General features: G+C 36.8%; 1 protein-coding gene across 1 annotated transcript in view; it reads left to right on the top strand.

Annotated features, from left to right (window-relative positions):
* SYNE1 (spectrin repeat containing nuclear envelope protein 1) overlaps positions 1-26,493 on the top strand; it is a 454,337-nt gene that overhangs the window by 350,015 nt on the left and 77,829 nt on the right. Inside the window, 17 exon segments of the mRNA XM_035728590.1 lie at positions 1,253-1,426; positions 2,269-2,400; positions 2,961-3,157; positions 4,157-4,289; positions 4,607-4,789; positions 6,005-6,154; positions 6,946-7,122; positions 7,576-7,731; positions 11,596-11,751; positions 14,115-14,285; positions 16,019-16,152; positions 16,554-16,758; positions 18,754-18,936; positions 19,513-19,659; positions 21,611-21,765; positions 22,179-22,326; positions 24,312-24,406. Coding sequence (XP_035584483.1) covers positions 1,253-1,426; positions 2,269-2,400; positions 2,961-3,157; positions 4,157-4,289; positions 4,607-4,789; positions 6,005-6,154; positions 6,946-7,122; positions 7,576-7,731; positions 11,596-11,751; positions 14,115-14,285; positions 16,019-16,152; positions 16,554-16,758; positions 18,754-18,936; positions 19,513-19,659; positions 21,611-21,765; positions 22,179-22,326; positions 24,312-24,406 — 2,696 coding nt within the window.

Here is a 26,493-nt window from a genome sequence, read left to right on the forward strand (position 1 = left end):
TTGGGCTTAATGACCTCCAAATCTCCAAATTTTCTTCCAACTTTAAGATTCTCTGATATAATAATTGTCAGTTAAAAATGAAGATTCTGGCTTCTATTGACCAGACTATTTTCTTTTTTTTTCTTTTTTTTTTAAAGATTTTATTTATTCATCTGAGACACAGAGATAGAGAGAAAGAGAGGAGAGAGCCTGAGCAGGGAGAGAGGCAGAGGGAGAAGGAGAAGCAGGCTCCTTGCTGAGCCAGGAGCCCAATGTGGGTCTCAATCCCACGACCCTGGGATCATGACCTGAGCCGAAGGCAGACGCTTAACCATCTGAGCCACCCAGGCGCCCCTGACCAGACTATTTTCTGAGGGAGACCTCTGCAGTGACCTTGAGCATAGCATGTTCTGTAGACTGGGCAATTCAGTGTCTTCATCCACCAAATGGGAAATAAAACTACCTATCTCATAGAGGTCTTATAAGGATTAACAGAGTTGGTCAGTAGAGCGTTGGTAGAGTTTCAGCATATAGTATGCACTAAATACTGTTATCAATTTGCAGGTCTTCAGCTCTACCCACAGTGGAGGGAACAGGAAGTGGGATAAGCCCTGTCTCCCCACTCTGAGTCCTTTTACACATAAAATATAACATTTCAAAACACATTTGTAGGACTGCCCAAGGCCTATCATTCTGTTGTATGTAGGTCTAATACAAGGGAAATTTAAAACTGTATAATACCAATCGGTGCATGTCAAGCTTGGAGCACAACAAATGCTCTGGGAATTTGGAAAAGTAGAGCTCAAGCCCAAACATGGAGGAAGGAAAGTTGTTAATGTGTAGAGTGAGGACATCTTGGGAAGTATAGAGTAAAGGCAGAGACTGAAGACAGGGGCTGGGAGCTAATGTGTCCTGGGATAAGGAAGGCCAGTCTGTGTGGTGGAGTTAGTGAGAGTCTCTCAGATTGTCAGGGATGAGGTATTGAGAGGGCAGAGGAATTTAATTTGCAGCTGGTCTCATCTGAAGGGCTCTGTTTGGGGGGACAGAGAATCTGCAGCACAGCATGTGTAGGTGCACTTGAGTGGAGGGTCAAGAGGAGCCCCCCTCCCCTCTCTACAGGAAGCTGTGAGTGCCTACATGAGGTTGGGGTCAGCAGGGACAGAAAGATGTTGCTCGTATATTGAGTTCCCTCAGCTTTCATGTCTGAAGCAGCTTTTGTTGTAAGGTGGTATATGTATGAATTGCTGACCTCTCTCTACCTGAAAACTTGCAGGAATACTTTCAGGGCCTGGAATCTCATATGATCTTGACTGAAACACTCTTCAGAAAGATAATCAGCTTTGCAGTCCTACAGGAAACGCAATTCCACACAGAACTGATGGTACAGGCTTCAGCTGTACTAAAACGGGCTCACAAGAGGGGCGTGGAGTTGGAGTACATTCTAGAGGTGAGACTGTTGACATAATCCCTTCCCTACAGCAAACTCAACTGCAGAACACACCGTTAAGGCAAGACATATTTACCCATGCCATTCACCTCATGGAACTTTGGAACTCCCTCAGACTCAGCATTGTGTTCTGCCTTGTCCCCCTTATATTAAAGGCTCTGCCATGCCTTGAGTCAGCCAGATTCCCTACATACCGACTTTAGTTAGGGCAACGATATTTGGGGTCTTGACAGTCAAACTAAAAAACTGCTGACCCTTGCTTTATATGATTGAAAGAGACGTGACTGGTGTGGGATTTCTCCTTAGTAGAATATTTGCACTATATATTTATATTTCTAAAATGTCTGCTGTAGCTTTTTTTATTTGTGAATGTAATATATTTACTTCACTTTACTACATGAAGTAAACATGCTCTTCTCTTTTGCTTAAATCATACGTGCATCATCACTGTGGTAACCAGTGAAACCATGCATATCAGATGCCTGCTGTGTTCCAAGTGCCCTGGGTACAATCATTCCATTTAATCCTCATGATGGGCAAGAGAGTTATTATTATCCCTGTTTTTTTAATGTTATAAATGAGGCTCAGAGAAGTTTAGTAACTTGCCCGTGTTCATACAGTGGGTTGGTTGCAGATGCCAAAGCCCATTCACAGTGCTTTTTGGGGTCACCATCTGATCACTTTCTTCAAAGCCATCTTTTGCTTCCCAGAGCAAACCCCCAACACAAACATCTCCAACATAACTTTAAGAGAATCTGTTGAATGTATATTTTGCACACAAGAAAGGATCACTATTCCTGAATGAGGATTCTTTAGCTCACAGATTGATACTGTGTTTCTAGACATGGTCTCATCTGGATGAAGACCACCAGGAGCTCAGCAGACAGCTGGAGGCGGTGGAAAGTAGCATCCCCAGTGTGGGATTGGTGGAGGAGAGTGAGGAGAGGCTCATCGATCGGATAACACTCTACCAGGTCAGTGTCCAGTGGCATCTTGGTGTGAAAAGTTGCCACATTTTCTTTTGAAACTTTCCCATGGTTTTAATGGAATCTAAACAAACTTGCAATCAAATATTTTATTAAGTATTTTTATTTTTATTTCAAGCTATTGATATTGTTGAAAGCAGATAGATTTTAAGTGTTTGCTTTATAATAGAACATAAGAAAGATCTTTTTTTTTTTTTTTTTAATAAGAGAGCTCTTTGAAAATTCAAACTCTACCAAACATTTTCTGTGGTGTTATTATGCTGGTGTTATTATGCTGGTGTCATGCTATTCTTATAGCTTGGTAGTTTTAAATGTACCTGAAGTTACTACAAAAAAAAAAAAAAAGAAAGAAAGAAAAGAAAGAAAAATCACATCTATACTTAGATATGGATGAGCCATCTCAAATTTTCAAATCTTACTTGGGTGCAAATAGTTGAAGTCTGACTAAAAGGGAGTGGGAACATTATGGGTGCCAGAGAAACTATAATTCTTAAAGAGAAAAATTGCATTGTCCAAACTTTTAACCCAGTATTTCCAATCAATTTTAGCATTTGAAATCCAGCCTTAATGAATACCAGCCCAAATTATATCAGGTATTAGATGATGGGAAACGACTGCTCATATCCATTAGCTGCTCAGATCTAGAAAGCCAGCTAAATCAACTTGGAGAACACTGGTTAAATAATACCAACAAAGTGTCTAAGGAGCTTCACAGATTGGAAACAGTACTGAAGCACTGGACCAGGTAATACAATGACTTATACATCATTATAGATTAGTGCTAAAGAGTCTTTATAAGGCTAGTGGGTATGGGACTTGACAAAGATGATCCCTCTAGGCACTTATTTCATATTTTGGAAAATAAAGGCAAAAACAAAGCCCCCAGTTGGATTCATTTTATTTATTTAAAAGAGACACAGCGAGAGAGGGAACACAAGCAGGGGGAGTGGGAGAGGGAGAAGCAGGCTTCCCGCTGAGCAGGGAGCCCGATGCGGGGCTCGATCCCAGGACCCTGGGATCATGACCTGAGCCGAAGGCAGGCACTTAACGACTGAGCCACCCAGGCGCCACCCCCATTGGATTCTTATATAATTATATAAACATGTAATGAGAAGTGCGCAGGGTAGCAAGTGCTTAATGCACTTTATCTTGGACCTTTGATCCTCCCTTGCCTATTGACTTTGCCTGGATGGTCAAAGTAAAACCTTAGAAGGAGAGTTGGAAGGAAAGTATGTCTGAGAAAGTAGTTTCTCAAGGGCAATAGGAAGTATTCAAGAAAAGTGGAGGTTGATTTTTACATGATGAAATACTTTATTTCTATGCCACCTTTATTTCTAAGAACTGTTAATATTTTCTAAATAGCCTCAATTATGCCACCTTTATTTCTAAGAACTTTAATATTTTCTAAATAGCCTCAATGTGAAGGAGTAGGAGAAAGGTGTGTTTGTATGTGTGTGTGTGTGTGTGTACATTCAGCTTATATATATATATTATATATATATACACACAAATGTGTATATATATATATACATTTAATATATATATATTTACATTCAGCTTAGAAATGGGAAAGCTGAAACTTGCTCACAGTATAAATTTGAAGGGAAATTGAGTGTGAATGCAAGACATTATTCTCCCAAACCTGTTGTGTCTCTTGTTTTAAAATTGGCATTGCTGAATAACATGGGTTAGCAGAATAGATGTATCGGATGTTTACTTAATAGGCTCATTAATATAATTACAGATATCAAAGCGAATCTGCAGAACTTATTCACTGGTTACAATCTGCAAAAGATAGGCTAGAATTTTGGACTCAACAATCTGTGACAGTCCCACAAGAACTGGAAATGGTCCGTGATCATCTAAATGCTTTCCTGGTGAGCCTAAGAATCTAAAGCATTTGATTCAGTTTTCTCTACTTAATAAGCCAAGCTATAGAGAATTTGTCAGTGTTAACTATGTGTGGTCAATAATTAATGCAAAATAATAGGCTTCAACCTTGCCTCATTAAAGCAATTTTCAAGGAATGGCTACGTTGTTGGCTTTCATTCAAGGCAGTGGTGTGCCTTTGTTTTCCTCTGGAGTGTTTACCATAACTCCCCTTCAAGATGTAAAGAAAATTTGTTTATGTAGTAAATGGTTCTCTAAAGGTCAGACTATTTAGTCCCAGTTTGAACATTGCTACTTCTTTTAGGAGTTTTCCAAAGAAGTGGATGCAAAATCTTCCCTGAAATCATCTGTTCTGAGCACTGGAAATCAGCTTCTTCGATTAAAGAAAGTGGACACAGCTGCCCTACGTTCAGAGCTGTCACAGATTGATAGCCAGTGGACTGACCTGCTGACAAATATTCCAACTGTACAGGAGAAGCTCCACCAGGTATAGAAATAATCATAGGCTTAAATCATAATAGTTGATTTAAGCAGTATTAAATGGAAAGAGTGCTAATCTGCTTTTACTTACAAATTTAAATCAGCTTTGTCATGGACATCTTGCCTTTTCTCTTTCATTGTTCTGCATACTGAAAGTGAACTGTTCTACAAAGCCATACCTACAAATGTCATAGCTTCCAAGGACTTCTTTACTCTGTGTGTGTGTGTGTGTGTGTGTGTGTGTGTGTGTGTGTGTAGTAGAACATTCATCTGGCCTTGTTTAAGCTCTTTGTTTTCTCATGAGTAAAATGTGGGTCACTACACTTCCCTCATAAAGTAAGTAGTTCTGAGGATTCAATCACAGTATGTATAAAAGACCTATAATCTCACCTACAATAGAACAACTGGCATTCAATAAACCTAAGTACTTCCCTTATCTAGAAATACACCTCCCTTCCCTGGATCTCAGACGGTATATGTTTCTCTCTCTGGTATTCATTACTCTATTAGGTATGATAGCTGTGTTTAATGTCTGTCTTACCCTCCTAATCAGCAGCTACACATTTCTAGGTGGCAGGAAACATCTCACATTCATCTCTATCTTCCTGCACCACATAGAAGTCCATAAATATTTTAAATGATTGCTTTTGTTTCTCCAAATCATTATAATAAATACAAAAATGTATGCTAGATCAAGCAAGATTCAGAATTCTAAGTATATTTTAGTTAAAGAGTAAGGAAATTGGCCATGCTCTCAGGAATAAACATTAGAGTGCCAAAAATCTAGAAAATGATAGTTTGTAGTGTGGTATTTTTCTTTCTTCCTTTAACATTCCTCAGTCATAATACACAGAAATTTTTACAAGATAATTAATAAAATACATCTGTTGAATGTTTTGTAGTTAAGTTTTTTAACTCATAAATCTAGCTATAAAATAAGAATAATATTTTCTTCTTACTGGAATTTTGATTAATTAGTTAATGTTTATACAGTGTTTATAGTATTGGATGTCAAGTGAACATAAGATGACTATTATTGTTCAGCGTTTGCCTAATGTTTAATTTCAAGCTTCTAATGAGGTTAGGATCCAAAGATGTCATTAGGAATTGTTATCTCTGTTTGTACACTAATACGTATTAATGTAGGGTTTTTAGGTTTAGGTTGGCAGAATTTTGGTTTGAATTTTAACACTTGTGTCTTATTCTTTCCCTTACTGGGCAGCTCCAAATGGATAAGCTGCCTTCCCGCCATGCCATTTCTGAAGTTATGACTTGGATTTCTCTCATGGAAAATGTTATTCAAAAGGATGAGGAGAATATAAAAAATTCAATAGGTTACAAGGCAATTCATGAATACCTTCAGAAATATAAGGTAATGGAACTTTTTTTTCTTTTAACTTTTCATATTTTAGGACTGTTCTATTCAAAAGAACTCAGAAACTCAAATTATGCACATCAGATTTTAGAGTGTATGTTTCATACATGGTGACCAGATAGGAGTACAAGGGTAAGCAAACTGCCTCCCTAGTTGTAGACATAGTAAAGTTGTCTGGTATTAGGAATAATTTTGAATATGATTTTGTGTCATTTAAAAAATCATAAAAACAAACCACAAGAGACTCTTAACTCTAGGAAACAAACTGAGGGTTGCTGAAGGGGAGGTGGGTGGGGGATGGGGTAACTGGGTGATGGGTATTAAGGAGGGCACATGATATTATGAGCATTGGGTGTTATATACAACTGATGAATTATTGAACACTACATCTGAAACTAAAAAAAAAGATAATTCTAAAGAAAAAATGCTATAATTTATAAATATGTTATAGTGAGATTATACAATTTATCCAATTCTACATCCTCTACATAAGATATATACATATATTTCTGTTCAACATATTAATAAATTCAAAATTTTAAAATTCTTATAAATTCAAATTCAATATTTTTATAAATTCAAAATTTATAAATTCAGGATGGTCATATATATATTCAACTTCTGTTAATAATGCATTATATAAATAGGCACAGATTGTGCCATTTGGACTAAATCATAGAAATGATAAAATTAATCTTAAGGCTACTTGAGGCTTTCCAATTCCTGATAAAATATAAGATATTTATATGCATAATCTTGTTTTCTTATTTTCTCCCTTCACTTTTCAGGGTTTTAAGATAGATATTAACTGTAAACAGTTGACAGTTGATTTTGTGAATCAGTCTGTGCTACAAATCAGTAGTCAGGATGTGGAAAGTAAACGCAGTGATAAGACTGATTTTGCTGAGCAACTTGGAGCCATGAATAAAAGTTGGCAAATCCTGCAGGGTCTAGTGACTGAGAAGGTAAGCCAAGTGGCCTCTGCTGTCCATATTTACATGAAAATGCCAAGAACAGGCACACTCTATAAAGAAAACTCATTTCACAAGTAATATAGCTACACACAGCACACAAGTGTTTCTGCAGGGGACACCACTGAATCCCATTGCTCTAAACATGCTTTACTCTTGTTCATTATTTTCTCTTATACATCCTCTACTTTTCACCTATTATGTGTTGTTTTACTTTTTTAAAAGATGCTTCTTAATTTCTTTTGCCTTTCTTTTAAGTTCTTTATTTTCTTATCAGTACTAGCCACTGATTCACACTTGGTAAGATTCATTTTTTAATCATATATACAATAAACTGTATTTGAAGAATTCTTAATTTAGAGGGAATAGTGGCTTGAGTAATTGGAGGAAATAGTGGCTTGAGTTTTAAAATACAATTGCACATTTCATTTCATTATGTTTTTTCAGATCCAGCTGTTGGAAGGTTTATTGGAATCTTGGTCAGAATATGAAAATAATGTACAAAGTCTGAAAACTTGGTATGAAACCCAGGAAAATAGACTAAAGCAACAACATCGCATTGGAGATCAGGCTTCAGTTCAGAATGCAATGAAAGACTGTCAGGTAACTTGTCCAGGTGGCTGGCAGGCATATGTCATAGTTTTGTGGCATAATTCTCAGGTCCTGGGAGTTGAGAGTTAAATACTGAAAACAGTTTTGTTCAGTAATGAATTTCTCAGTTTATGTGAGTTTACAGAGATTTTTTTTTAACTATTATGTTCTTTGACCTATTTAAAATAATTTGAAATTATGAGAATTTTGAGACATACTTGTAAGTAGAGAATGCTGCTGACCCCTCTATACAGATCACCAAATTTAATAATTATTAAGATTTTGACATATTTGCCTGAATTATTTCTTTTCTTAAATATTTTTCTAGTGAACCCCAGACATCATGTCATTTTATTCCTGCCCACTACAGTACACATCTCTAAGAAATTGACATTTTCTTATGTAACCATAATAACATCATTATCACCACAAAAGTTTTAACAATAATACCTTAATATTCCATGCTAAACTCATAATACTGTTTCCTCAATTTTCTTTAAAATGTCTTTTTTTTTCAGTTAATCTGTTCACATAAGGGTACAACAATGTTCACATGCTACATTTGTTATCAGATCTCTTAAGCCTCTTTAATATTTTTTTTATACAATTAACTTGTCATAGAACCTGTAGATTGGCCCCAGGTTCAGGATTAGCCTGTGGACTTCCTTTAAGATGTGATTGACCTTGCTCTTCTCTCCTCTGTATCTCCTGTAAAGGGAAGTTAGCACTAGAGACTTGATTGAAATCTGTTTTCAGCTCTAAGGAGCAGAGTGCTTAACAGGAGACAGTAGTACTTTCCCCATGTCCCATGGGAAGCATTCAACAGCCTCTGCTTGTTCTGCTGTTAGTGATAAGAATCTCTGGTTCAGGTGGAGTGAGCACACTCTCAGTGTCTTCCAGTGACTTCAGAACACTTAACATTTGCTCAGGTATTCTTGTTTATACAAAAGAAATGTGAGTTATTACAGGTAGTGCTGTAATAAAGTTTTAAAATAATTCAATAATTTTTAATGTACAGATTAGCTGTGATGGTTCTCTGTACTGTTTCCAAAGACCAGTTGAAGACTCAACTGTGAAATAGTTCTACAGAAACACTCCTTTCCCTGAATCTTGCTTTCTTATTGTAGACTTCAAAAAGAAAGGCCTTTCATAATGATCTTCCTTCCAACTAGCATTTTTTTCTGGGGACACATATAAAGAGAGATATATTTAAGCTCTCAGTTCAAGCTTTTCCATTCAGAAAAGGAAGAGCAGATGCCCTTGTGCTGGGTTGACAAGCTAATGTATTGTAATTTCCAGAGTGCATAAAAGTGGCAAAGAAAACTATCATATAGAGAAATACTTTGAAATTAAAAAAATGCTTCACATCAGAAGATGGGTGTATAAAAGACTAAAGACCAAAATTATGCATCAGCTAGTCTCACTGCATTTCCAGTTTTCCAGGGGCCAGTAGTATTTCTAATTTTGGCCATCAATTTTATATACCAAAATGTACAGAAAAATCCAGAATTTCACAATTTTACTTTGAGGGATGAGAAGTCAGACCTCTTAAACTCAAAATGTTTCCATTAAAGTTAAAAGATCATTTAAGTGTTAGGGTTAGTAAGATTAGTGCTTCTTCGTGATGTCCTTGTGATAAACTTTACTATTAAAACTGAAATAATACATTAACTTTTCCTTTTTTCTACTTTCTCTCCTACTTTTTCTCGCTATTTTTGTCTTCCCTTTCATGTACATTTTTTCTGCCATTTTCCATTCTGTTTCTTTTCACGACCCATGTCTTCTATTTAACAGAGATGTTACTATCAGAAAATGTGGTGGAAGCTTGGCCAAGTTTTACTCTCTTCCAGACCCAAATTTTAGTCTCACAGAAGGTCACACCAGGCAGTGTCAGGAGGAAAAGCCTGAAATGTGGTTTAAAGAACTTCACACACAATGCCAACTAGTGATTTCAAATGTAGTCATTTTTTTTTAACAAAGAACAGAATGAAAATAACCCACCCAGTTATTTTGGGGCATCACATAAAAATCACAACAGCTTAATGGCAGGTTCTGTTTGGCAGTACCACAAACCTTGATAAAAATTTATTGTCATTTTTGAGAGATTGTTCCTCTGGACCAAAGTGTGAAATTCAAGCCAGCAGACTTAAATTGGTGACTGGATTTAAGCTTTATTTTGTTTAAAACATCTTGAATATTTTCCCACACTTTCAGAGGTGATTTATTAATTTAAACCAACATAAAAAATAATATTTATGAATTAATTCAAGTTAAGAATGATTTATTGTAGCAAAAAAATGTTAGGTTTGGCTTTTTCCTTCATTGATCAGTAACAGAATCAGCTTTTAATTATTATTGAAAGGAAAGGAAAACACACTTTCATTTTGTACAAAATATATATTTCAGTCTTGTTTCCTTTCTGGGTTTTGCTCTTATGCCAACATAAGCATGCAGGCCATTTTAGAGATGTGTTTTTAAGCAGTGGATCATTCATTTAATATTGTTCCTTAAAAAAGTTAATGTCTGTGAAGAAATAGGATAAATTTAATTCCAATGGCTGGATTTTGGAATCATATTAAAGACATATGGGAAGGATTGTTTATGGTTACCCTTTTCAAGAAGTAGAGAGAGAAAAACCCTTAAATAGTAAAATTAATGATGTTTTCCATACTGTATAAAGGACCTATAACCCTAGTAATCACTATATTCATTCTCTGGTTAATTATCAAAGCTATCAAAATATTAACAGAATTATGAAATGGAAATGAAAGCACAATATTAAAAACAAAAATGATTTCCTCAGGCTACTAAGTGCATGAATTTCTAATTAATACATCAAGAAGAAAACAGCTTCATGATAATTGAAAGAAAAATAAATCAGTACTGACTCATGGCTGATTACCAAATAACTGAATAGACTAATACTATCCTACATTTGCCAGGTTTTTAACAGTTTAAAAGACATTTCATATATATTATTTTGGAATTTTCTTCACTTTAACCTCCAAGGCCTACATATCTACATTTCTAGTTCTGGAGATATACTCCTGAATATAAGCATGCACCCATACCTTAATATATGGCTTCGCACATTGCCTGAACCTGGGATTTATGTCCTCTCCACAAGTCATATTTGGAGACTCGCTTCCAACACCGTGCTGGGAGTCAGTAGACTCAGAAGGCTTGGGCTCTAATCCCATCTCCCAGCCTCACCAGCTCTGTGATCCAAGACAGGTTGTATGACTTGATCTCCCACTTATCCATGAAATGTTGATAACAGTCTCAGCCTGCCATACTGAACTTTCCAAAGTTTCCAATGGCATTAAAATATAAATTAGGATTATAATGTATGGTTAAGGATGATCTCCAGAATGTTGCGTCATTGTATTTTCTTTTTTGAAGATTTCATACTGACCGTTATAAATGCATATCCCAAAGAAAATAAGGATTTGATTCGTGAAAAAAAAAAGCCTATAACCTTTCATAATCACATAGAATCAGGGAGAAAGGCTAAAGGAGATTCTGATTTCTGTCTGAAGAAACAGGCCCAGTGGAAGTTTCTAACTTAAAGTGGCATAGCTTAATAGTAGCAGAAATGTAACTAAACTCAGATACTGAGAATACCATCCTATTGCATTTCATCCTATGGCCTAGGACTATGTAACTTTTCCAACAAAAGTATATAAATCATGTTACCATTTCCTACATATATTTCTTTTCTTCTAACTTCTTGAAAAAAAATTACATGTTGCCATGTCTTTATCTTTTAGGTAATCAAATTTTACTTAAACTTGGAGAATATGAGGCTGTAATGGCTCAGTGCACCACAGACTTCCATAATAGAACAATTTAAAATGACTGCTTTTAATCTTTTAGGATCTAGAAGATTTGATTAGAGCAAAAGAAAAAGAGGTGGAGAAAATTGAGCAGAATGGACTTGCTTTGATTCAGAACAAGAAAGAAGAAGTCTCTGGTGTTGTCATGAGCACACTGCGGGAGCTCAACCAAACCTGGGCAAATTTAGACCACATGGTAATATTGCTTGTGGAGACCTGACTCCAAACATGTCATGGCATTTGGTTTTCCTAAAATAACTGAGTAAATAGTTACAGAATCTCTACGTTATCTCTTTGTATTAAGTCCCCTTCATTAACCTCTTTATTTTATTTTATTTAAGATTTTTATTTATTTGTGTGTGTGTGAGAGAGAGCACATGTGTGCACAGGGGGAGAAGCAAATGGGAAGCAGACTCCCCACTGGGTGTGGAGCCCAACACAGGTCTCCATCTCCCAACCTGGAAGATCTTGACCTGAGCCAAAACCGAGTCAGATGCTTAACCAACTGAGCCTCCAAGGCACGCCTATTAACCTCTTTTTAAATAAATTCTAGCTTTGGATATTTCCTATAATAAACATTATTATGAACATTACTCTTTTAATAATCCCATCCATTCCCATGTCCGTAGGTACTATCTAGGTACAGACAATTCTCAAATGTATATCCCTAGCCTGGATTTCTCTCCTAAACTGTAGACACAGAGAGACAGAGAGAGAAATCCAATTTATAGACAGCTCCTCTTGCATGACCACTAGACATCTCAAACTTCCATGCCCAAACCAACCCCTGTTCTTCCCCCGCGGACCCACGTTTTCTGCCATCTGAGTTAATGACTGCTCTGCCTGGTTGCATAGGTAGAAGATGTGGAGTCCTTGCTTTCATTCCCCATGTCTGGTCCATCAGCAGTCTTGTCAGTCTTTTTTTCAGCACAAATCTAGAATCCAACCCTTCCCCCCATCTCCATAGCCTACACCTAGGTCTAAGTCAATATCATTGCTGGCCTTGATTATTTCAATGGCCTCCATACTAGACAGGTCCTGTTAAATGGAAGCCAGATCACACCAGTCATCTGCACAAAACCTCCCAATTGCTTCTTGTCAAATTCAAAATGAGGCCAAAACCTGGTGAGGGCCCCAAGACCCCCAGGAGCTGGCCTCCCATGGTCTCTCTGACCTATCTTCTGCTGCCGTCCCACAGGTTCATTTTGCTTCTGGTCTCTCCTTACTCTTGAACTCCACTGGCGTGTTCCACACTCACAGGCTTTGCATTGGCTCTTCCCTCCACCTGGAACACCCTCCTGGACGTATCCACATGGGTTTTTCCCTTTCCACAAACTCGTTGTTCAAGTGCACCATCTCAGTGAGGGCTTTCCTGTTCACTTTGTTTTAAATGATAGCTTCCACCTCCCTACCCCCCATTCCTTGAATCTCGTCTCTGCTTCGCTTCTATCAAGATTATTTATCAACTTCTAACAGAGGATACAGCCTCCTTGTTTGTTTAAATTTCTCTCACTAAAATGTAAGGTCTATGAAGACATTTGATAAATCTGTGCCTAATGGAGTGCTGAATTCTCCAATAATAAATATGTGTAAAAGCAATTACTGCCCTGCACACACATGTGCAAGTAGTTATCATCCACACTTTGCAGAGATGGGAGCTAAGGCACAAACAGGTTAAGTGACTGGGATCCGTGGCATACAGCAAACAGCTTCTTACAGTCTATGTACCCCTCCTGGTGCAGCTTTCTAGTCTGTTCTTACCTTATCCTTAACCCAGTTTTAAATGTGTTTTATTTAATTTTTTGTGTTTTTATAAAATCATCACAAATCTTGAAAATAATTTACTATATAAATAAATTAAGTGGTTCATTCACAGAAATACCTTCTCATGAAAAGCAAACAAAAATAATACAAAGAAGAAATAGGCTATTTATTGTTTTAAATGCATTAACTCATTTAATCCTTATAACAACCTTATGAGGTGGTTATAATTATTATCCCCATCTTATAGATAAAAAAACTGAGGCACAAAGAGGTTATGAAAATCACCTGAGATCATACTCGTGGAACACTACATCAAAAACTAATGATGTAATGTATGGTGATTAACATAATAAAATAAAAAATTTTTTTAAAAGTTGCATAATGTAACTACATCCTTTCTTCTAAATTATTTATCAAACCTTACATTAACCATATTAGAGGGGAGGTAGGTAGAGGGATGGGTTAAATGAGTGCTAGGTATTTAAGGAAGGCACTTGTAATGGGCACTGGGTGTTTGTATGTAAGTAATGAATCACTAAATACTACACATAAAACTAATATTACACTGTATGTTAACTAACTGGAATTTAAATAAAAATCTGAAAATTAATGAAAAAAAAGACATACATGTCAATGTTGCTATGTCATTCTTTTCAAATTTTTTATTTCTAGTTTATTTATAATGCCTGAAACCCTGATGAAGTTCTTAAATATTAATGTTGTTTCCATCAATTCAATACATATTCAACATTTTAAATATTATGCAATTATAAGAAGCATCTGTCTCTTTCAAAGGTTGGGCAATTAAAGATACTGTTGAAGTCCGTGTTTGACCAATGGAACAATCACAAGGTAGCCTTTGATGAGATAAACAGCTACCTCATGGAGGCCAGATACTCTCTTTCCCGCTTCCGTCTGCTGACTGGCTCTTTAGAAGCTGTACAAGTTCAGGTAGACAATCTTCAGGTAAGGGATGCATATAACCCATCTTTAATATTCTTTTTAATTTGAGAAAGTAAAAAGCAAACATGAACAGCATCCTGGAATATTGCTGTATATTGTTTGCATTTAATTATTTTTAAATATTTAAAATAAATCCTACCTGCTTTATTTGTAACTTAAACTTGCCTGTGGATACCAGATGTCTGGATTAGTTGGTATATAACTTACTGATTTTAAAAATTCTATTATGTAAGTATCCATATGAATGCATTTTATAAAATGATTTTACATACAAACCAACCTCCTTGATCCATTGTTGCTGCCTTTATGTCTTCCCTTTCTCTCTTCTACTTCTCCTAACATATTCTCAGGGAGTAAAAAGAAAACAAAGAGAAAGATAGACAAAACGGTAAACTTGTAAACTATCAAGTTGTTTTCTTTTCGTTCAGCATAGTATGATATTTCTAGTGCTTACTAGATTACATATTTCTAGTGCTTACTTACTGCTTGGTTTCCTGAGTGCCCATGATCACTGTAGTCATATAGGATGACCTCACTGCTGTTTGACTCTGCAGAGCACTGTCTCCTACCTCAGGCCCCTGCCTTCGAGTCAGCTGCTGCCCTCACTCCCCTGCGCATCATGCACCGATTGGCACTCTTACCTGTGGCCACTGTTTCTCCCTGGCTGACTCATGCAGACTGGGATACAAGATGGGCAGGATAGGCCCTCATGGCATAGGATGCCAGCAAGAGCCCAGCATGTACCCTCCTGACACAAGTCCATTTCCCTGGCTTGGCAATGAAAGTTTATATGTTGCTGACCTCAGATGCAGACTCTCCGATCAGGGAATGCCTTTTCTTGGGGATGGGGGGGGGAGGAAGAGTAAAGTGTATATATACATAATTTCTTTAAACTTTAAATAGTTGTTGCAGATACTGAGAATCATTAAAACTTGCTTTGAGAATAGGAAGTTTGCAAACAGATTTTATACCTTTGAGGCAATTAGAAGTACTTTTTCATTTAGCCCATTCTGTGTTTAACACCAGCACATGCTGTCTTAAGATATGAAAGGATTTTGATTTGATGGCAATCAGATATTGGTGTTAAACAGAACTGGGTTTTTGTAGCCTGCGTCACTTACAGAGTTTTACTAAGAACTGAGTCTAGCACTCCAGCAGTATTTGCAGGGAAGTGTCTTTTTTCAGGATCCTTCACTAGTCCTTGGTAGAAGACTGTGCCATGTCTGTAGCCTGTCTAATAAATATTCTTTGCAAGGAAGAACACCCAGAGATAGAACTTATAAGTGGTACTCAGAAAAGCCACGACTTCTTAAGGTCTGATTATCCAGAGTTTCTGGTAGAACAGCTCTAGATATGTGATAAAATGGAGACCTGGATTTTGACTTTGAATAGCAAAGAGAACCAGTGTGACAGATTGCATGCATATCACTGCCATAGCTTCCTACTAGGTGACGGACAAGGACAGTCACGTGAGCTTTCCCAGCAGAATTCCAGATGCCACTGTAAGAACATTTAGTTGTTAGGAATCCCTTTTCACACCCATAAGAACAAAATTATAAAAGAAGAAATGGTTACCTAAAGAAAATTTACAAAGCATCAGAACAAAGTCATGGTTTACGTATTTTTATGTACATATTTGTGGAAACAGCTATAAATTACTTTTAAACTTGATTATTAGAATTTACATCCTGTCGTGTCATCTGTGGTGCTTTTTTTTTTTTTAAATTTGGGAGCAGAATCTTCAAGATGATCTGGAAAAACAGGAAAAGAACTTACAGAGGTTTGGCTCTGTCACCAACCAACTGTTAAAAGAGTGTCACCCACCTGTGACAGAAACTCTTACCAACACGTTAAAAGATGTCAATATGAGGTATGTTGCATGCTAATTTTACACTGTTATGCATTATTTATATCACAGCCTTATTACAAATAATAATGCAATTAAAACTTGCTGGCATTTTGAATTTGAGCTCTACAAGTTCTATTCTACTAATGTTTCAATTTTCACAAATGAATTTAAGGTAACTAAGTGTCGTGAAGAGACTTAGAGATTAAAACTGCTATATACCCCAAAATTGACCTCATTTCTACTCTGTGCCTTTGAACTCCGAGTGGGGAATATTACCTGGTAAAATTATGTCAAATAAAAATGAGGCATCTCTGAATTATTCCCATATTTACATGAAGCAGGATCGTGAAAACTAAAAGAGCAAATAACAGCATTTGGTAAGAGGTGTTAATCTGCCCATGAGTGTTGCCTATTGTTTCCAGATGGAATAACTTGCTGGAAGAGATTGCTGAGCAGCTGTACTCCAGCAAAGCCCTGCTTCAACTTTGGCAGAGATACAAGGACTACTCCAAACAGTGTGCTTCTACAGTGCAGCAGCAGGAGGATCAAACCAACGAGCTCCTGAAAGCAGCCACTAACAAGGACATTGCTGATGACGAAGTTGCTACATGGATTCAAGATTGCAATGTATGTTTAGGAGCGCTGGTGTTTTCCCACCCTGCCAGTCTTAGCCGTCTCAAGTTTAGCAAGGCTAGTGCTGATATGTGTAAGCTTTTAGTAGGTCTCAGTATGTGGGACAGCTATCCAAAAACTGTTTTAAGTATCAAAGAGCCTGTTAGGTTTTCAGAACACAGTTGCACATGTATTAGATTTAAGAGGTTCCCTCCCACTGTTTCTTTTTTATAAATGAGTTGTTTTCCCATTTTTTCCTAATGGAGTACCATCCTTGTGAAGATTTAGGTTGTTTTTACACATTTGTCACTATTAAGAAATAAGAGAGTATGGAGAATAATGTTTGATCTTTTAAAAATCCACCGTGAAAGGTATTATCTAGTTAGGTCCATTATTTCTTATGTAAGCATCAACATAATTATTTCTTCTAAGAATTTAATAGTAGAAGGAGGTCTTACTCTCCTGATTTACTGGTATACCTCTTTTTAATAGCTTTTTAATATTTCTTTTTCTCACTGAAGTTGCCAATAAACTACTTTAGGTTTTCAGAAACAGTTCTCTTGTTTCACCCATTACATGGTTCTTACTATTTGTCCTTATTTGTCTTTATTTTAATGAACTTGTTTCAAAGATCTTCTTGTAAACTTTCCCAAATCAGTTTATTAGAATTAGGCAAGTTATAAAAAAGCACATAAATTTCAACCTACTCTAATGCCTTCACACGAATATTGAATAATCACTTAAGAGCTAAAGTTTAATACTTGAGATAAAGATAACATAATGCTTTTCTCTCCTCCTTCCACATAGTTTATCCTTACAGAATTGTCATTTTTAATTTTCAGTCCTCCTGAGTTGATACATACACACCTATTTTAGGGGGTAATGCTCCAAATTATTTCTCAAATTTGTCTAAGACCTATGTCAAGGTCAAAGCTGCCTTTTGTTTTTCTCCCTCTCCTAGGACTCATTGTCTAGGTATAGCAGGCTCTGTTCTTTTTTTTTTTAAAAGCAAAAACAAATTGGTTAAGTTTATTAAATGGTGAATTTATACATATGTCAAGATAAATATCTTGGCTGATCCCAACACAGAAGAATAAGTAACAAATTTTCACAGCTATCTCCCATTTTTGTATTACTGTAAACTTTTTAATCCTACATATAATGATTAAAATATCATACACTCTACATTTATATTGGGATAAAACCTTTACTAGACATAATTAGGCCTTGAAAATGGAAGTGTAAACAGAATGAAGAAAAGGAATAGAATTGCTAATTTTTGCTAGCAGGCTCTATTCTTTCCACCATCTGGTGGAGCACCAGCAACAAGTAGAAGAACCAGTCATTTATCATCTCTTATTGGTAGATGGAAACCAGAAACAGGGAATTTCCATTGGCTTAAATTTGGAGCATTTAAGAGTGTCCCACAAAAAGTGAAGGGCAGAGAAGCCATGGAAAAGAATGGAGATACAGTCTGCTTCAGTCCCTGCTCACCAGGGCCATTGCTGGAGTTCTAGGCTCCACTGAGATAGGAAGATCTGCTATAATCACTCTAATGCAGCCATGTGTATAAAAGATGCTGTTGACAAACTCATCCCTTGTGTATAATATTAAGCAAGAAAAGGTGGAATGTAGCATTATGTTTTTGATTTGATATCAACTACATGAAAGGATAGGAAAAACCTGCCCAAATATTTCCAGTTATTGGCTCTGCTTGTAGATAATGTTTCTTCTTATGTATGTTTCTCTGCATTTCCCCCAATGTCCTACAGTGAACCTATGTGGCTTTTATTATAAGAATAGTACATGTATCTCTAAAAATGTTAACACACATCCATTTTTGAAAGTCAGATTTAATTCATGATTTTTCTGCAGGTGAAGGTTATTTAGTGTAATAATTTGATAAGTAAGAATTGAGTGTTTCCAGATGTGTGGTCCTTTGCTGATTATCAATTTAAGGAGTACACTTACCATGTTGTTTCATAATAGGCATATTTTCATCATCTCTAGGACCTCCTCAAAGGACTGGGGACAGTGAAGGACTCCCTTTTTGTTCTCCATGAACTGGGAGAGCAGCTCAAGCAACAAGTGGATGCTTCGGCAGCATCAGCCATTCAATCTGATCAGCTGTCTTTGAGTCAGCACCTATGTGCCCTAGAGCAGGCTCTTTGCAAGCAGCAGACTATGTTACAGGTATGTTGCAGAGCTCATATTCGGGATGTGTTATAAATTGACTTTCTATAACATCTGAGCCTAAGCACAGAAAAAGAAAATTTTTTCATCACTGAGACAACACCTCTTTCAAGACCAAAGAATTAAAAAGTAAGTGAACTTGGAAGTTCCAATGAGGACAAGGGAAGGTGGGAGTCTTACACTATTTGCAATGTGATTTTGCCCCTAAAGCAGTGCTCCCTTCTATGATACTGAGTAAAATACATTCGACTAATAAGTACCAAATGGCTTTAGTGTTGACATTCATGTTTATAGAACAAGTTTTTGCCAAGAATCAAAATATTTTTCTGTTTGGTAGTATATTTTAAAAATGACTTTAATTGGTCAATTAATGCATGGTACCTAGCAGTAATTCTAAGTTTTCAAAAAATTACATGAATAAAGAGAAGAAAGGTTAAATCATGTAGCCTTGTTTCTTTAGTTATGGCATCTTGAGGATGGAAATTTGACACAAGAATATGAAAAATAATTTCGGTATCCAATTGCCCTTTCATTAGATATCTAAATACCTATTTTCTTTTGTGGGGAAAAAAAAAGGCTGGAGTTCTTGACTATGAAACCTTTACCAAGAGCTTGGAAGCGTTGGAAGCCTGGGTAGTAGAAGCTGAAGAAATATTACAAGGGCAGGACCCTAGCCGCTCGTCTGACCTTTCAACCATCCAGGAAAGGATGGAAGAACTTAAGGTAAGTACATTCCAGTCCTAGGCCTAGATCTGGTAGCATTCGTCCTCAAAATCTTAAGGAATACTCACAACTCCTGACATAGGCCTGCTTTTTATTTTGAGCTTCCAAAGAAACCCTTGCCAGCTCTGTTTTGCTGCCATGCACACACGGATTTCACCCCCGGCTGGGAGCTGGCCCGGGCAGTCCTGGGATTCCAGCTCACCCCTCCCTCCCACCTCTCGCCCCTCCCCCTGCCCAGTGGGTCACTTCCTCCTTCGGAGCCCTTGAGCCTCCCATCTCCAGCTCTACCCTCGTCCGCTCCTAGGCAAGCTGCCTATGTCTCGGACCCTGGCAACAGCCTCCATGGCCCTCTGTGCATCCACCCCAACCCCTCCAACCCACAGCTACCAGAATGATCTTTTGCTTTTAAAGGATTTTACTTACTTATTAACTATCTTAAACACTCAGTAAATAAAACGATAACAATAGACATGCCAGTTTCATCACATTATTCCTCTGCTTCAGACCCTCCACAGGTTCCTCAGGGTGCTGTCAGGGTGAAACCCAGTGTGGATTCTCATGCCCAGTGGACCTGGTTTCCGTCTTCCTAAGGGTCTTGTCTTCACCCCTGTTCATCTCAGTGTCCATCACAGTGCTTTCCTAGCATCTGTGTGTATAATGTCACCTCTTTCTGGAATTCATTTTTTGTCTCCACCAACTCCCTTGCCACCAAAAGGAATGAACTTTTGTTCATTTTGTTCACTGTCACTCTCTTAAGAAAGCTTCCCCTTTTGTTCATGGTCAGGCTGCCCATGACACACTTTCATAGCACACTATTTTTTTTTCTTCAAAATTTTTTACATACCATTTAATTACGTTCATGTGATTAGGTGACTACTATTGTGGAATAGTATTGCTGGAATAGTATCTCACTGTCTGGAAGCCCCATGAGAAGGACCACTGCCTGTCAGTTTTGTTCACGGCTGATATCTATCCATGAAAATTCTGCCATCTGCCAAGGCTATTGTTACGCTTTTGACTTCAACAGTTGGAAAGATTTATTCTGTCTTTATGGTAATGAGCCTATTTCAGAGCATGCAAAGAGAAAACACACACAGCCAAAGGTGTCCTGCCGTTTTCCTCTTCCTATAGCCAGTTTCCTAGATGGAGTTACAATGCCCACAGGAAAACCAGAAGAGACAGCTTTGCCTGTGTTTAAAGGGAAAGAGGAACTCTGAAAGCTTTGTCAGCCGAGTCTCACCAACTTTGGGATTGGGGCCAAGGACCTAAAACTGAAGCTGCTAGGATAATATGTGGTGACATCAAAGCTCAAAAGGGATCGCATTCATCTAGCAAGCACTCAGTGGCTCTTGTTTATCTAGCTCTACCACTTACTAGCTGGGTGGCCGTAAACAATTCACTTCCCATTTCTGAGCCTCTTTTTTTCCTTCATAAAGTCGGAATAGTCATGGTACTTACCTTAGGGGATTGTTCTGCAAATAAAATGAGTTATTACCTGTAAAGCTCTTATAGTATTATTTGGTTCATTATAAGTGCTCAAGAAACGTTAGCTGTTACTACTACAATGGTTACCATTATAAATATTCTTATTGTTATTAGATAATAAAGGAGCAGATTAGCATAGACAAATGGAATATAAAGGGTAAGAAATAAGCCTTTTCAGTCATCAGCATAATTTTCATCCATCAGCAAGTAAGTAATTCACGTAAACTGCTAACATTCAGTGGAAGCTAGTGAGGAGCTGTGGCAGTGGGGGCAGCAGCAGGGGAATGGGTTAGGAGACACAGCTCTTCTTTATTTGCAGCTCTGGAGATGACAAGTCAGTGGCCTAGAAATGCAGGAGAGACCAAAGACCTACTTCTTCCTGAAATCAGAAGGTCACTGTGCAGTTTGAAAGAACTCTGCCTTTTCTGACCATAGTGCTAAACTGGCTTTTAAATCTTGCTTCCAGGGGCAGATGCTAAAATTCAGCAGCATGGCACCTGACCTAGACCGTCTGAATGAGCTTGGATATAGGCTACCACTGAATGATAAAGAAATCAAAAGGATGCAGAACCTGAACCGACACTGGTCTCTGATCTCCTCTCAGACCACAGAAAGATTCAGGTAGAGTAACCAAGAGATATTTGGGTGATACAAGTGCATGGTTTGTGCATATTTATAAATTCCAAGTCTTCCGAGTGATACTCACAAAATTTGAACTAGAAGTGGCGAACTCAGATTGTGAAATGGTTTCCCATGCTTGATGTACGAAATAGTGTTTTAACAAAAAAGAAAAAAAAACTCTTTTTCATAAGAATATATTAAAGGTACATACATAATTTTATCATTTTGAAAACCTACCATTTTAAACTTTTATTCTTTTTTAAAAAAATTTACTACCTAACATTGAAAGCTTTGTGGTGGTCAAATTAAAACTGGAGGCAGAGGATATTTATTTAATCTGGTTTTATATGCTGACAATATAAGAACTAACAAACAACAACGTAATCATTATTCTTTTTCCTTTGTTTTGTCAGTAAGTTGCAGTCATTTTTGCTGCAACACCAGACTTTCTTGGAAAAATGTGAAACATGGATGGAATTCCTTGTTCAAACGGAACAAAAGTTAGCCGTCGAGATTTCAGGCAACTATCAGCATCTTTTGGAGCAGCAGAGAGCCCATGAGGTAAGTTATGCCGGTAGGTTTTTGGGTAGTAAAACAGTTTTCAGTCTTTGGAAAAGGCTGTACAATGCCATGTGAAGGAGTTCAGGCACTGTATCTTGGGCTGAGTCTGCTCACGTGTAGGCATTATTCTTTCTTAAGCTTGAATGTGGTCCAGTTCTTTGCTTCCATAGTTGGTTTTAAAAATGTGGCAGCCTTCAATATCCTGCAATGTATACTGCCACAATTGTGGTAAAAGTCTACTTATGGAGGATGTGTGGGGGGAATCGGGTGTGTGTGGAAGGCATGCAGGAAGTTAGACAATTTTCAAGTTGAGTTACATACTACGTTAATATTGCCAAGGCTAGTTGCTTGAGCGATTATGCTTTGATCACAAGTCTTTGATAAATGAAAATTGAGTGTTCTGTAAAAAAAAATACCCATTATTTTATACTTGGAAATCAAGTTATCAAATACCTCCAAGAGTACCTCCTGATCAAATGGCAATATAATTATTTCCTAAGAAACACCAAAGAGAGAACTAGATACAAAAAGCAAATTAATTAATTTGCTGTTTGTCTCAATTTTGCTGTTCACTTTTATAACCACATTGGCCCACATGTTTCTGAAGTATACACAAATGTAGAAATAGGATTTACCTAAAAGCAGAGAAAAGCTTAAAGGAACGTAGAATGAAACTAATTTTAAAGCATTTTGCTTAAATTTTAAAAATAGAGGCTTTAACTATGTGTAAGGTATTTTTAAGTCCAATTTTATCGAGTTGACTGAAGATGGAATTAAAGACAATGAATCAAAACTGCATTGAGATATCACTTTATACCCACTATGATTGCTATAGTGAAAAAGACAGCAAGTATTGATGAGGGTATATAGGAATTGAAATCCTCATACATTGCTGGTGGAAATGTAAAATGGTGAAGCTGCTTTGGAAAACAGTTGGGCAGTTCTCAAAATATTAAACAGAGTTACCATATGACCTGGTAGTTCCACTCTTAGCTTTATACCCAAGAGCAATTAAAATATTTGTCCACAGAAACTTGTGCAAGAATATTGTTCATAGCCGTGTTATTTATAATAGCCCAAAATGGAAACAACCCTAAATATCCATCAGCTGATGAACGAATAAATAAAATTGGTATGTCTGTACAGTGAAATACTACTCAGCAATAAAAAGGAATGTGGAGATGATGCATCCTGCACATGGATCAACGTTGGAAACATAATGCTAAGTGGAAAGAAACCAGTCGCAAAAGACAGTACATTGCATGATTCCATTTACATGAAATGTCCAGAGTAGGCAAATCTGTAGAGACAGAAAGTAGGTTAGTGGGTTACCTGGTGCTCATGAATTGGGAAGAAATGGAGAGTGATCACTGAGTGTGGAGTTCTTTTTGGTCTAAAATCAATTGTGGTGATGGTTGCACAAGTCTACAACTATACTAAAAGTCATTAAATTATACACTCTATATAGGTTAATTGTAAGGTATCTGAATTATATCTCAATAAAATTGTTTAAAACATAGCAGAAATAATTTGAAAAACTTTTTGTTGAATTTGTAATGAAATAATTTTATCAACCAAATTAGATTAAAAAACAGTGAGTTCGGGTAAAAAAGAAAAGAAAAATGTGGGGTTTCTTAAATCTTTTTCAACTTTCTGAAAGGTCTTAAGCTATTTTCTACCTGAAAATAAACAAGAATACAAAGTACATGTTAACCAGTGTTATTAGGTGATTTTGAAAGAAGGGAAACATAATTCTACTTTTAGTCACTTAGTTTTTGTAAGCAAAAACTAAACTTTAAGTATATCTTAATTGATTGTTTAAAAATACATTCTGGATATACTTCAGGATTTCACACATATCCTGATACGACTGGAAATATTTTTCCAAGCCTTACTTAAACCAGAATTTTGGGGAAGTTACTAGAAAACTGGTCACTAAAACTGGGAACTCTAAAAGTATGTTTTTCTGTTTTTTCAAATAATAGTTGTTTCAAGCAGAGATGTTCAGTCGCCAGCAGATTTTGCACTCGATCATTATTGATGGGCAGCGTCTTCTAGAACAAGGTCAAGTTGATGACAGGTAGGATCTTTGATACATTATTATGAAGAAAGGTTTCAGTAAATTAGTCATTTTCTTTTTAATGAGCCGATTAGAGGGCATATGTCTAATCTTCCTCAGGCAATTGTACTGCAATGGAGCCTCAGTAATTGGAGGAAAGGCTTGTCTGAATCACTGAAACGGCTGAGTATTGAATCTTTTTAAAGAACTGCTATTATATTACATGAAGGACATAGAGTAATTGGAAATCACCTAGCCAGCCTTCTCCAGACCTCTGCAGGAGACTGGAATTAATGAATAGATCAGAACAACTTGTATTAATGATGTATCAATGGTTTGTAAACAGATGCTTCTACTCATCTCATACAGTTACAGAAATTCTATTCCTCAAAGGAGCACAGAGATCACTAGATTATCTCTCTTACTTATAGATGAAAACTTGAGGCCCAGAAATGCCAACTGATATGACCAAGGTCATTCAACTAGCCACAGAATTGTATATCTGGGTTTTAGTCAGGACCAGCCAGCTTTCCCACACCATGGTAATTCCAGGCTTGAAAATGGTTTGCCACCTTAAGTCAGATGACACTCTGACACGTTGAAATTCTGCCTCCTCTTCATTTACTTAGCAGATTACCTCTTTATTGAAAACGAAGAGGTAAAATCTAGCTCCTCTTTCAACTTCCTGTATGTGAATTGCTGATTTCGTGCTGTATTTACATTTCCTAGAAACAATATCTAGTCTACCCCATCTACCTTATGTAGTGATATTTGGAGTATAAACCTCACTGATACTTATACATTTACATAAGAACATCTCTCCCGTATCAAGGACCAGTAACTGTGATTATAATTAACTTAGTATTTTTTTCCAAAAAAAAAAAAAAAAGAACATTAATCACTGTTTTCGTTAAGAGGTTTTTTTTTAACATTTTGAAGCAATTTCAGTTTTAAGAGGATATTTCTTTGGAGGTAACATGAAAGATTTTCATGGTTAAGCTTGGAACAACAAAATGTGATACCGTATTTATTCTATTCCAAAGTAAGCCAAACTTAAACGTGAGCTTTACTGAGGATTTAAGGCCCTCAAAATAAAACAAATTCAAATGCAGTTAACTTTTTCTTATCCTCCCTTGGTCAACTCTATAAAAGTATTATAAAAGTTTAAGCCAGTAAGTAAAATAAAATTTAAAATTCCCGTACAAGCTAACATCTATTAAATTGTAAATGTTAACAGTTAAGGAGAAACACTGAAGAGAGGAAAATGGGAGGTTTGGACTGAGGATGCTTCTGAAAATTGCAAGAGAAGAAAAATATTCAGATTAGAGCATGAAGGCCCCAGATTACAAATGTATTGTGTTTTAAAAGTTTGTTTATAAGTTTTGTGTTTTAGGGTTCAAGTTCAGCCATGAGAACCACGTCATGTGTTAAGTACTTCCGCGGGCTGGCAGGTGGCTCAGGACAGTTGGGCTCTACAGAAAGTAAGGGCGAGGGCTCCAAAGAGATCTTGGATAGTGGCCTGATGGAAAAGCAGTGTGTGGGGCACTTTCCCTGTTGTAGGACATTCTCAAGTCCTGGAGTGAGATGTCTTCAGAGATGATAGATGCTTGTAACTTCTAGGGCAGTTGCATAAACCTAATTCATCACATTTAATTCTACTGCAATTAGATTATTAACATCAGAATTTCCTTTCAAAAACAGAAGCACCAGTAACACATTTAGTTACAGAACCAAGGTTTAGAGTAGGCCTAGATGATAGGACATGTCAACGATATAGGAGTCCACAAGAGTTAAGTTCACCTCAGATTTGAAGCCACCCTCAAAGGAGAGAATTGTGTATCTAGGGAAGCAAAACAAAACTAACACAATAGAGAAAAACAATTAATGTTACACTTTAATATTAAAATGTGAATAACACCCTAATTTACAAAGAAACTCATTCTATTTGATACTGGACAAATCAGTTCTAGAGCTACAAATTGAATGTTAAGGAAAACTTCCTAAAAAACTACCAACATTTTTTAAAGGTAGAAAACACAGAGGTAGAAAGGACAAACTAAAAGACCTGAGATTATTTAGCCTGAAATTGAGAACACTTAAGTAAAATT

The sequence above is a fragment of the Zalophus californianus genome, chromosome 7, assembly GCF_009762305.2.
Source record: "Zalophus californianus isolate mZalCal1 chromosome 7, mZalCal1.pri.v2, whole genome shotgun sequence".
In the NCBI taxonomy this organism is placed as follows: domain Eukaryota; kingdom Metazoa; phylum Chordata; class Mammalia; order Carnivora; family Otariidae; genus Zalophus; species Zalophus californianus.